Source organism: Sinohyriopsis cumingii, chromosome 1 (genome assembly GCF_028554795.1).
Source record: "Sinohyriopsis cumingii isolate HCF-2022 chromosome 1, ASM2855479v2, whole genome shotgun sequence".
Lineage (NCBI taxonomy): Eukaryota > Metazoa > Mollusca > Bivalvia > Unionida > Unionidae > Sinohyriopsis > Sinohyriopsis cumingii.
In genome coordinates, this window is record NC_142961.1 from 185,805,916 (window position 1) to 185,819,490 (window position 13,575).

General features: G+C 36.0%; 1 protein-coding gene across 7 annotated transcripts in view; it reads left to right on the plus strand.

The window, feature by feature from the left end:
• The window catches only part of LOC149808529 (uncharacterized), a 140,852-nt gene extending 127,788 nt beyond the window's left edge, over positions 1 to 13,064 (plus strand). For all 7 annotated transcript variants that reach the window (XM_089978613.1, XM_089978628.1, XM_089978587.1 and 4 more), the window contains one exon: positions 4,488 to 13,064. In XM_089978613.1, coding sequence (XP_089834739.1) covers positions 4,488 to 7,384 — 2,897 coding nt within the window. In that variant the 3' untranslated portion in view covers positions 7,385 to 13,064. The remainder of the gene's footprint in view (positions 1 to 4,487) is intronic.
• The last annotated feature ends 511 nt before the right edge of the window (positions 13,065 to 13,575 follow it).

Consider the following 13,575-nt stretch of genomic DNA (forward strand, 5'->3'; position numbering starts at 1 on the left):
AGCAGCAACAGCAACAACAACAGCAGCATCAGCAGCCTGAACCTGACAGAGGCTTTGTCGATTGTTGTATCGACACCAAAGAGTTCTTCTTCTCTATCCGAAGAAGCAGACCTATCGTCAGAAAGTCTATCCTCAGAGGACGTCGCATTCTTAGAAACTAAAAATTGCCATAGCAAACAAAAAAATAGCCCTTTTCGGGGCTACCCAATACTCTAGAAAAGAAATAACAATCGATTTGCCAATGTGTGTATGTAGAGTAGTGTGAATATAAACACTGACTCTTTTCTGGTGTGAGTGTGTGTGTTTGTGTGGACAGTCGATAATGGTCATGTTTTTTGCTGTTTGACGTGCGTGGAGAGTAGATTTGGGGTTTGATTTGATTGCTTTGCGTATGTGAATAGTATATTGAAGTGATTAATGAAATTTTTTGAATTAGTAATGGGTAGTATAAAAAAGTGAGTGAGTGTTTCTTTTAGGTCCGCGCGTTGTTTGGTCATGATCTAAGTAATATAACTTTTGTTTTAGGGGGATGTTTTCCTTCACGTCCGCGCTTTTAGTATAAATTGAAATTCGCTCGGCAGTCTAGCTACCCTTGTTGATTGAGCAACACTTGAGAATGAGCAGAAGGCTAGCAAAACTGTTGGAACTTCATGTGCACCTGGAATATGCCAGGAACATACTAAATGAACTGGCCGCGGAAGCCATTGTAGAAGAGGGAAGGATGAAAGAGGAGGAGAGAAGAAACAAAGAAGAGGAGGAGAGAAGAAAAAAAGAAGAGGAGGAAAAGGAGAGAGGAATGGCTGTACCACAACGACAAGAAGAAAATTTCAGAATCCCAGAGACAGAAAATTGGGATTCTGAAGCCACTTATCCCGCCTCTGCTCTCCCCAAAAAAGAGTGAAAAGAGACTGTGGAAGAAGATGTGTGTGTGGTGCCAGGCCTGGAAGGTGCCATCATTAACCAGGTGCCATGGAGATCAAAAACAAACAGCCCTTTTCAGGGCTACCCCAATCTCTAGAAAAGAAATAGTAATCGATTTGCCAATGTGTGTATGTAGAGTAGTGTGAATATAAACACCGACTCTTTCTTTCTTAGTGTGAGGGTATGTGTTTGTGTTTGTGTTTGTGTTTGTAAGCGCTCACGTACGTTTGTGTGAATAGTAGATTATGGGTTTGTTTATTGTTTCTTAGCGCATGTCGAGAGTATAGTTTGGTTTTTGTAACCGCTCACGTACGTTTGTGTGGATAGTAGATTAGGATTTGAATAGGATTTGATTTTGATGCTTGGCTTGTGTGAATGGTAGATTTTGGTTTGTTTCTTGCTACTTGGCGAATGTGGATAGTAGATAATATGAGATAAGAAAAGTAGGGGATGTTTTCCTTCACGTCCGCGCGTTGTTTGGTCATATCTAGGTAATATTAATTTTGTTTTGGGGGATTTTTCCATCACGTCCGCGCTTTAACTATAAGAACCCACAGCATTCTTCGTTCAAACCATTCTACAGAGAATAAAAAAGAAGATGGCTTCAAACCAACTTGATAAAATGAAAACATTGCAAGACGTCATGGACAATTTGGGTATGATGGAGCAAATGTTAGTGAGGCTAAACGAGGATCACTATTCTTATAATCCCCATCGAGTGAAGATGGAGATCAACAATTTAAGAAAAGTAAAGGACATGATCAGTGCTCTGATGAAAGAAATAAAGGAGGAGAAGGAGGATGAAGAGGATAGGATAAGGATGAGAGAATAGAACGAAAAAATCGAAAAAGAAGAAGAAAATGAGAAGAGGTAGAAAGAAGAGAAGGAGAAGCCAAAAGAAGAGAAAAAGGAGGAAGAAAAGAAAGAAAAGAAGAGAAAAAGTGTAGGACAGAAAATAAGAAGTTGGTGGAGAAATAGAAGAAATTAGAAGAAGAAACCCAAAGGCCCTTTTAAGGGCCACTCCAATCTCTCGAAAAGAGATCGACTTTCAATTGCCTACCCCTGTTCCATTTCCATAGACCCATCAGGCTGGGACCCTATTAAAATAGGGTCCCGACCCTGTTCCATTTCCCTTTGACGCTCAACAGTCCCATATTCCCATGTTCAATTCCCCTTGACGCTATATTGTCCCAGGGTTTTTCGTCCATGTTAAATTTCCATAGACGCTATATGTTCCCAGGGGTGTTAATGTTAAATTTCCATAGACGCTACGTATTCCCAGGGGTGTTTTTAATGGTAAGTCCCATTGACGCTCTAGTATCAAACTTAACTGCTAACATTTGTTTTACCGTTATCAAATATCCCTCTTACATTTCATGTATAACTGACGTATCCCATGAAATGAAGAAGCAGTCAGAGATTAAAATTCTGTATACTTTCTTTGACAGCCGCTTAAATCTCTTGTACTATGTAAGTTTTACTATTAAAATTTATATTATTAAAACCGCAACCCATGTTGTTTTATTACACATTGCTGAATTAGCTCCATGCTTTTCTTCATCCTTCTCCTCCTCCTTTCTTTCTCTAATTGGACTTTATTGCTACATTATAAAACATTGACCTTTAGGTTAGCTTAAATCTTTACAAATTTATTTAATCTAATTTCATTCGGACCGATGAAATAAAAATATGTAAAAATCAGCTAAATAATGCAATTTAAACGCGAATGATTAAACATTGATAATTCTAATCAGATCAAACAACCAACTTATCCCAAAGCAAGCATTTGCTTTCATATTTGATGATTGAAGGGATTCTATCACAATATATATATATATACTTCGCACGTAATGTAGTATTCTTCAAGTTCCAATTGAATGATTGTATATTCAGCATAGTATCTTAAAGATTTGTCATACCGTTAGGTTTTAAATTATATCGAATGAAAGCAGTTGCAATCAAAATAAGTGGTTGAAACTTTATTTACATAATTATTGGAACTATGGTGATTAAGCTGACTCGTGTGCTCTGTTATGGTATGTGCTTAACAGAGACTTTGTCAATGAGCAATTACATACTGATTTATATTCAGCTGACCACATGTGCATATATCTGTTCAGTAGCTGCTCTCTAGTACGAATAAATAAGGTTCAATACCTAACATTTACTCGACATTCGTTATTCCGTAAAATTTAAAATAATTTACTGAAAACATTTAGTTTGGTATGACTCGGCCGGGGTTCGAACCCTTGATCTCTCAAATCCGGGGCGGATGTTCTAGCCACTAGGCCACCCGAGCTGCCCTGAAGAAAGTTAAGTAAAGCGCATAATTAAAGGTGAAATATAGTGGCATCTGCTTAAATTGATTTTGCATGTTCATATTACCTGAAGATTCTATAGCGTAATTTACACCTGTGCAAATGCTACTCTTACCGACAATTGTAGCAGACAACACATTAACCGTATTCCGCACCGCCCTCACTACGACTGCGCCTGTATGGTAGAAAGCGCTAGTTACATTGCAGCAGAACATTAACTGCATACAATAGAAGAGTTATGTGAATGGAATTTTGTCTGATTATTAAGTAATGAGATTGAAAGGAAACTGAAAGAACTAAGACTGTTGTGCATAACCTGATAATATGTTATCTTCCCATCAAAAGCTACCGGAGAATAACTTCAAAATTATGATTTAGATAAGAAACGGGTCACCTTCACATCAAAAGCTACCCGAGAATATCTTCAAAATTATGAATGAAATAAGAAATACTGCAATGGGACACATCCCAGTGTATTTCTAAAATGTGTTTATCTGTGTGTTTTAAATGGTAGCTAAATTCTGTCATACACATACGTAAAAAGCAAAAAAAAAAAACAGGACATTAATAATCTGCCATACTCATCTTTTTCAAATATCAACAATCCGTCTGGAACTATAACTACTGAAATTCAAATGTTATTTGTCTTTCTCAGTATTATGTACTTAGTATATATATATATATATATATATATATATATATATATATATATATATATATATATGTGTATGTGTGTGTGTGTGTGTGTGTGTATGTGTGTGTGTGTGACTTTTCATATTTTCAACATTTTAACTTGCAATTTCGGACCATATCTGACATACAAATTAAGCTGGAAATGTGCTTTACCTTTAAAGCAGCAATTTCATTATCACTTTATCACCGCAAAATGAGTATCCACCACGCTAAGAGTTTATAGGTAACAGCGCCATGTAAGTTGTCAAAAGAAATTACCTAGAAAGAAAATTTTAAGCAATAATACTCGTGATATCAGAACATAATTTATTGAACAAAATGAATTTTGGATTAATGTACCATGGCTTGATGATTCAAGAACGGTTATTTATCAAACAATTACTCCATATGTGGCTTTAATGCAGTTATTTGCGAAGGAAGATGTATCTAATTCAGAATGACAAAACAATGAAATTACAAACCAAAAGATATATTGCCAAACCTTTCAATATAAAGCATAGACAATTGCGTAAGTAGCCCATATTTAAAAATATTAAAAATATTTGTTTTTTGCAGATATAAGAGAGATCAAGAAACATCTAATTGACCAATATAAAACAATGAAGCTTGTTTCTCTGTCTCCATGCTCTGAGGATAACTCTGTCGATGTATCACAGGTGTACTGTGATTTAGAAATAACGCATCTAGGAGTACAGGACGACGAGTGTAGACTAAAACGTCTAGCTGAGAATGTTGCATCTGAAAATGAAATATTTAGTAGTATTGATACTGCAAATATCAGGCCAATACCAGCCTTACTTCTTGGTGAATGTGGAAGTGGGAAAACCACCTGGTGCAAGAATATTGTTGACCAATGGTGTCAATATCAACAACGTAAAGAGTCCAGTTTAGAAATGACTGATTCCAGTATTCCAAACATTGCCAGGTTTGAAATTCTCTTGTATATTTCATCGAAAAAGAATCTCGAAGGGTTATCGTTCATGGAACATTTAAGAAAAATATTATTTGCCAATGCACCAGATTACTATGACTATACCATGAGATGTATTGCCGAACCCAGGGAACCGGTTCTTGTTTTGATTGATGGATTGGATGAAGTGACACGTCCCGAGTCTATTGTGAACTTATTAAAGGAGAAAACAATTGTTCCATGCTTAATTGTTCTTACATCCAGGCCTAATGGCGTAATATGTTTGCAGAAAGTTGGAATATCACTACGATTATTTCAGATACAAGGGATAAGTCCTGATAAATCAAACGAATATGCCAGCAAGGTTTTAGATGTTTTCTTCCATGGTCGTGTTGAATCACTAAATATCGATCACTTTTGGAAATTTGCAAAACATATGCAACTGCAAAGTATGTGTAATACTCCTCTTTTGTGCTTGTCTCTGATATTGTTTTGGATCAATAGTCAAACTGTTTCAGATGATCTGACAGACGTTATTCTTACTATCGTAGAAGATTACCTTCGACATGCCATGGCGAGGGAGTCGTACAGGGCCAATATCAGTAAAGACGTGGGGGAACTGCACTTTGATATTTCGAAATTTATTGCAAAAACAAGACATATTGATTACCTCACAGAGCATAGTTATGTCTTAATGATTATCAGTGTTGTTGCCAAAAGCCTGTGGAGCATGCAAGGTAATACCGATGAGGAGAGCATATATACAGAAACAGCCACAACATACAATGAGAATGGTATGGATATATGTCTTGAAACTGGAATTTTGATGACACCTATAAGGGAAGTATTTAGAACAGAAAGATCCCAAATTACCTTCAGTCATGCTCTGTTGTTTGACTTTTTTGTAGCACTCTCCATCGCCATGGGAAAGCGGGAATTATATACACAATACATAACTACCAAGGATGATGTTATAAAAAACTGTTACATGATTCACATGCTCTGTCAAATCGCACCAAAGATTGGACAGGACCTGATAAAGTATATAAGCAAGATATATGACAAAGGTAATGACAAGGGGGCAAGTGCATCAACTGAGGTATTAGAACAACACGTAATTTGTAAAGTAAAATGCAAGAAGGTCATTGGACTAGGTGAGACACCGATAAAATGGCTTCAGAGATTAATGTGTACAAATAAATTAAGTAATGAGAAATTGACGATTCTTACCGATGGCATCGCGTTTGCTAAAGATTTAACAAACGTTCGTTTGGAGCTTCCAGAAAATAAAAATGAACTGATATTGCGACTTCCTATATTGCCCAAGTTACAAGCTCTCCGAATCGATATCGAAAACTGTACTTTGTTGCTTCACGAAGAACGAAAATGGAATAAAGTAAAATTATTAAATTTAAGCGAATTTGTTATCAAATCTGTACACGTAGATGTAATAACAACAGGATATATTATTGAAGCAATTAGCTCTTGCAAAGATCTCATCACACTGGAATTTTGTCCCCAAGAGGATTCTAACGAAGTAGTCGTTGCACAAGGTAGCCTAAAGCCATTTTACGGCTGGGGATGTTTAGCAAAAGCCATAAAGACTATGACTAAGCTCAAAAGATTCCGATTACACAATCTTCAAGTCGGAGAACACTTGCCAGCACTTCTTGATATTCTTTGCAAATCTCCGATGATGGAAATAATAGACCTTATGAATTTGAAAGAGATTGGCACAGGAGAGACGCTAAAACTAAATGGCAGTTTTAAAGGATTTTCTGCATGTATACACCACGAAACTACATTTACAAAAAGTACTCACAAAACACTCCAGCTTACTAAGAACGAAATGTCTGAGAAGTCTTGGTTATTACTGAGTGAGCAGCTAAAGAGTCTGTCCCCACATATTTTACATATAGACCAAGTGTATCAATCAAATCTGGTCTTGAAAGAGCTTCTTCAGGGAATCGGAAAGTGTACAGATCTTAATATCTTGTCTATTTGTAACATTCGTGCAAGAAATGAATTCGTATCATTCTCTGCTTTACGACCCCTACACAAGCTAACTACATTGACGCTATGCAAAATTGATATACCAGATTCATCATGGAAGGAGCTTTTTTATACTCTGGCCAGACTTAACAACCTTAAAGAACTGTCGTTGGCTCGCTTGGAGAAACCAAATTGTTTTATTGAGGTACAACAAATATCAAAACTGAAATGTATAACAGTGACAGAAATCCATCTAGGAGAAGCATTGTGGTCAAAGTTAGGCGATGAAGTTAGGACATTGCCAAAATTGAAAAGATTGGAATTGGTCTCTTGTGTAATGTCACAGAATGGCTTGCTGATATTCCAACAGAAAATGAATGAGTCAGATTTTTATATGGAAAAGGCAAAAACGTCTCAAACTGAGGACAGCGAATTGTTGTCTGTAGATATGACCGTAACAACAACAAAAAAGAATAAACCCAAGGAAGCCAAAATTACTTCTAATATTAGCAATGATGAGTTTAAACCGAACACGGTTTCAATAGTTTAGAGATTCTTATGCACAGGAAATTTCTGGTTAATGACAAAATGTATGATTATCCATAACTTAGTCAACGGTTTCCAAGCATAATAAAGCATATTATCCATAAAAATCAAGTAATTGACTTGCAATACAGGTAAGACATACCATAGTTTTCACAATGATTAGAATAGAAGCAGAAAGTCTCGTAAGAACAAGTATAATGTGGTTCTGTTTGAAACCAATTACAGATCTTGATGTGAGATTATCTTAAAATGTCACTTCGTAAACTGTTTCCTGGAAATTGCAATATGTTGAATGGAGTTTAAATCATGTGGTTCCAGTATTAATAACAGTTGTAGACAGTCCTTAGTTATTTCTTCTTTCAATGCCTTGCTATGCCATCTGTCTGTTAACACCATCATTTTGCGACTTCTGCTTTAGAGTGGTCCAATTTTAATTCATCATTGTAGGAGCGTTTTTAGGATATTGTCTTCGAACATTTGGTCCGAATGGGCTTCATTCCCTTCAGCGCAATTTCCATCAAAACAGCATGAAAGTCTTGACATTTTCTTGACAAGTCAGTTTTATTAACTATTGGTAGAAACGTTTGTTTGGAAATGATTTATCGAAAACTTATATTTCTGGTTGATTTTTTAGGAAAGGTCTGTCTTGCAATGCAATTGGCAGAATACCCCTTTCCTCACTTCAACAGGACTACTGTGCCAGTTTTGATCAACTTTGGCAGACATAAATCTCTGGAGCAGCTAGAGAGCTTCGTAGTCTTTCAAACGTATACGATCAGTTTAATTTGACACCAGTTATCTATCATTAGTAAAAAGGCTGAAACTTTGAAATGAAAGTTTATAAACTGCTTATTGTTGATCTATCCATTTGCACTTTTAACATTATTATTTGTGATTTGGAAATCCAAACCGTACCCCCAGTGTTACTAAAATATATGGACTAGCAATTAATTCTCAAAGAGCTTAATCTTTGATGATTAAATCTTTGTACTGGATTTCAAACAGGGTATTCTTTTGAGCGATCATATGTTCTCTTTACCCTATTTTTTAAGTATTAGGACATGTTGTTTATAACAGGTACGTACCAGCCTATCTTCAGGTATACTTTATGTAGTTAGTAATAATTTGCACTTTATACACATGGTGAGAAAGACATCTCTAATATGAATGAAAATAACTCTTGGGTGAGGATTGTAATTTCAGAATTCTCTTATCCTATCATTGTCAAACACTATCATCATCCCAAAGGTGTAATTGCGATATCGATAGTATGCTTTTTCTTCTTAAATGCCTTCAATTGTTTTTTATTTCTCGTACCTGAAAACCGTATTATTCGCTACAACCTGAAAACGGAGCGTGTCGACTTTTAATATGTGCAGGCCCAAGAGAAAAGAATTAGAAACTAAACGTTTTTCCTTCAATGCTCCAGAATGATTTTGCGAAACACTTACGGTTTTATTCTCACGTTGTAAATAAAAGACAAAACACCTACATTAGTTCCAAGTTATCTACATTACACTATTTCGCAAAAATTAAATGATCTTGACCTGTTCGTCTGTACTCTCGGAATTAGTATGTTTGAGCGTGGCTGACGTCACAACATGGCATAACTCAAACCAGTTGTGTGTGTGTTTCTATGTTTTTTGTGTGTGATTTAGATTTTTAAAATAGCTTTAACACTTTTCCAGTCATATCGCTACGATGCCTGCAGTGTGGCAGTTTAAAGTGATGTCTAGCACTGGGGCATCATGCCGCACACATGTATCATGATGTCTCACCCATTCACATTATTCTGACACAAGGCCGACCATTCATAACACTAACATCTTAATGCTGAGCGCCTAGTGAGGCAGCTGCTAGCACCATTTTTATAAGACTTTGGTATGACTTGGCCGGGGTTCGAACCCACGACCTCCCACATCCGAGACGGACTCTCTAACCACTGGGCCACCGAAGCGATCTCAAATCAGTTGGGAAAAGCCTGAGCATATATTACGACATTTTCTACACAGGATTTGTACATTGAATTAAATTCGCATAAGTCCGAATCGACAGCATTCGTTTGTAATACCTTCGCAGGAGTTATACAAGAGACATGTACTTTCATACATACACGTCTTTTACAGAGCGAAAAGTATAATTATATCATGTAAATAAGATTTATAATGGAAACACTGCCTTTGATATCCACAGCAACATTAAACATTACGATCGTCATCATCGTCGTCGCCACCAACATCATAATCTTTGTAATCGCGATCTGTCACTGAGATGATATAATTAAATTTGTGTGCTTTCAGAAAGATGATTTTAGTGAAACATACCAGGTCACACGTATGCACAATACATTATTAAAACGAACATACAATAAATTAAAGACCATCCAAAGACATTGCTCTTGGGACCAAACGTCGCTCGTTTACTGAGCTTCAGGAGGTACTGACATGGATCTGATAGCCAAGCACAATGGAAATGCTTACGATGAGCTTTGCATCATCCTCAATGGGTAGCTCATAAAACGTGACCCGCCACCAACATATATTGATGTGCCTGTGGACTGATAGATCAGTCACATACTACAACCACCAGAGAAAAACTGCCACAAAACCGAACACTCGAAACAACCTGCTCCATAAACTGGCTGGCTCAACCTGGGACGCTAGTTATCAGACACTCAAGTCATAAGTACTGGCCGAGTTATACGCTACTGTCTGTTGCCATATCGTCCTATACGAAGCTAATTGACGTCCAGCTCAACACAACAATGCGCATAAGTTTTTGAATACTACGTTCTACTCCTTTACTATGGCTGCCGGTAATCAGCAACATTCCTTCTCCACATATCTGTGACCAGAAGGCAATACCACAACATTCCTGGTTAAGGTTTATAACAGTGAGAAACTTCCACTGTACATGGACATGACGTCACATCAACCTGGTTAGGTCCGCTGCCTGAGGATATGATAGCTATTTCGGCATGGATTGATGAGTGGTTTTCAATACATGTTGTAAACCACTTACTCGTAGCTGTGCTATCTGTTTGCCTCCTGGCTTCAACCTTCAACGACATCTGTGGACCACACTGATCCGTTTCCGGACAGGAAATGGTCTTTGTGCAGTCAACCTTGACCGATGGTGACAGGCCGCTGACTCTTCTTGTAGCTGTGGTGCTCTACAGCCCATGTCGTAGAATTTGAACAAATGTCGACTTACAAAGGTCCCCGGTGGATTTCAGGCTCTACACTTTGCTGTCGATAACGCTGTTAAATGGCTGAGGGTGCACTGCACACGGTAGATAATAAAAAATAATTTACAGCCAAAATGAATACTTCTGCTGTGTTAATGCATGAGAGGAGCACTGTTTTTCATCTTTAACATAATGTTACCTCATTTTCTTCCATTGTCTATATATCAAATCACCGCTAATGATGGGATGGCATCCATAGTTGTTAACCCCTCCTAACCCTTAAATTAGTTGGTGTTATTGTCCCAAATGATATGTGTCCATTATCATGTATTACTTGGTTATGATTCCTGATTAATTATCCTATTTTATATGCAAATTATAATGTAGAGTTTAGTATGTTATGGTGTCCATAGTAATATTGTCTATAGAGATGCCACTTTATAATACCATACCGGTATAGACATATTATATATGATGTGTGAAGGTGTATCAGCTGTGAAGTTCGTATAACAAGTGGAACATGAAGCTATTGGGTGTAAGATTGTTTAGCGTGTGATGAGTGAAATGTAAAGTGTATGATCTATGGGGTGTAATGTAGGGTGTAAGAATATTTAGTGAGCGATGAGTGAAATGTAAAGTGTATGATCTATGGGGTGTGATTTGTGAGGAAATATAAGGTGAAGTAGTATCACTATTTACTATGTTACTGCTGGTGTATGGGTATATTTATCTACATTTGTAATGATCAAGTGTGTATATACATGTATGACTGTACATAGAAATTTGAGAATATATACGTAAGTGTATATCTTTAGTATTGACTGATTGTTTGTACATTCTATAGATTTTTAGCGTGCAGCTATACATTTTTATATCTAAGTTGAATATGTATATATGTACCTGATGATGGAAAATCAGCTAAATGCCTAAAAGGGATCATTATTAATGCTTTCCAGTTGATTCAGTTTGATGGTTTGAACATAAGGTCACGTAACTGGATGCCTACATAGCCAGTAGGGATAAGCATATGAATGTATCCATGAATGCAAATACAGACACATAGATCTTTACAGAGAATATATTTTATAGTGGCGTGTCCGAATATTTATCTCTTATATTCTTCACACGAAGGCTGTCAATCCTATGTAGTCTATAAAACCTATGTTCATAAGGAAAGTATGAAAGCAAGTGACTGCTAATGGAGACAAGGGAGAAATCATATATATGATCAACGTCCGAACATAACTCAAGAGTAGTGTGTCCCATTTATAATAATTACACTAATCTAGATAACAGGGTAGTATCAGCTTCTAGACTTCAGTACAAATGATTCTAAAGTGTTTCGATTTCTCATTCTTAAGAATTTGTTACCGCTCTCTTTATTAGATAAATCATATTTCTAACTTGAACATTTTCTCTTGCTCTACCTTGCTAGATTCACTACCGATGGAAGACACATTCCATAGTGACTGCATAACAAACGAAAACGATAACCCACACAAGCAATTACAAATATGTACTGTAACATTTTAGAATATCAGGAATGTTTGGAAAATATCGTTATTTTTCTTTCTAATTCGGCTGGTTTCTTCTACTGCATTTGAATGTCCATAATATATGCCAGTTTAGATTCTTTGGATTAGCTACTTTGTGTGAGTCAGTCACATTTAGTACAGCTTAAATATAGGTTTGCGTTCATAACTATTTGAGAGATCAGTACAGCACAATTAATGAGGTGATAAGTGTGTGTGTGCTTTATTGCTGAAGGTTCATCAGTTCTAATCACTAAACAAGAATTTGTATTGATGATACACCTGTAATTTTCATAGTTATAGTATTATGTATATCTATGTTGTGTATTTCATTTATTGTCCATAATTGTGGTTTGTAATGATTATTTGTGAACGGTTTATTACATACCTAATAGTTTTATATGATCATAGATTTTATTGAGGGATAGTGATGCTATAAATAGGTTGTTTTCAGTCTTGATAATAAACATGTACATAGATTGGGGATGTATTGTGAAATATGTCACGTGGTGATTCATTACGACATAGAGTCATAATAGTGACGTGGAGATGTATATATAGAGAGAAGTGAAATTATTCCTATTCATATTAAAATAAATTATTTGATTATCAGTCTGCATAAATATGTAATGGTGTTTGGACTAAATTTGAGAAGAAACTTTATTCAAGTTATTTACTGGAATTACAAAGTGCTCAGATGGATGTATGAACCAAACCCTGTTTTGGAATTATTGTGAATTTATTCAAAGACACGCTGAAAATTGTCAGAGTGATATATCAAGATTATGGGCACTTTAACATATCCAAGTTTATTGCCACATGGAATTCATTTGGAGTACTCTTTTCACTAACGTTTGTGATAGAAGTTTCCTGATTAAGTTGGATTAGACTCCCAGTACTGTAAATGCCTTCTCAATTTTATCTCGTATGTTAGAAAATTAAAGTATCTGTACAGTTTTACAAAACGTCTTGGTTTTGCTTTTTCTGCTATTTAGATAAGACCGTACAATGGCAACACTAGACTCTGTGAATATCAGATTAATATATTTATTTCTTCTCGAGATGTATACATGTAGAGTTATATGGTTGTCCCCCATGTAACTCGAGATATATAATATAGTTAATAATAAACCGTAAACCATTTTAGATTAGGCTTTTTAATGGAAATGTGAATGAAAGAAGAAGATATAATATCATTCATTTTGATTCAGTCAATGCACCTTTCATATGCTGCTCATCTTGGTTACTTTTTTCTTTGTGCTCTGAAATAACTGGTACAATTTATTAGTTGTATTATTTTCGATTATAACTGAAAGAGCGACCGTGCTTCCGAAGAAATATAATATTTGACTCCAACAGCATAATTTTCAACACAGAATGTATATACAGGTTCAATAAAGTCACATAGTTATAGTTCGGTTGGAGACATGTTTAACTACTAAAGTACCACTATTTGTTTCACTTCTAAGCAATCCA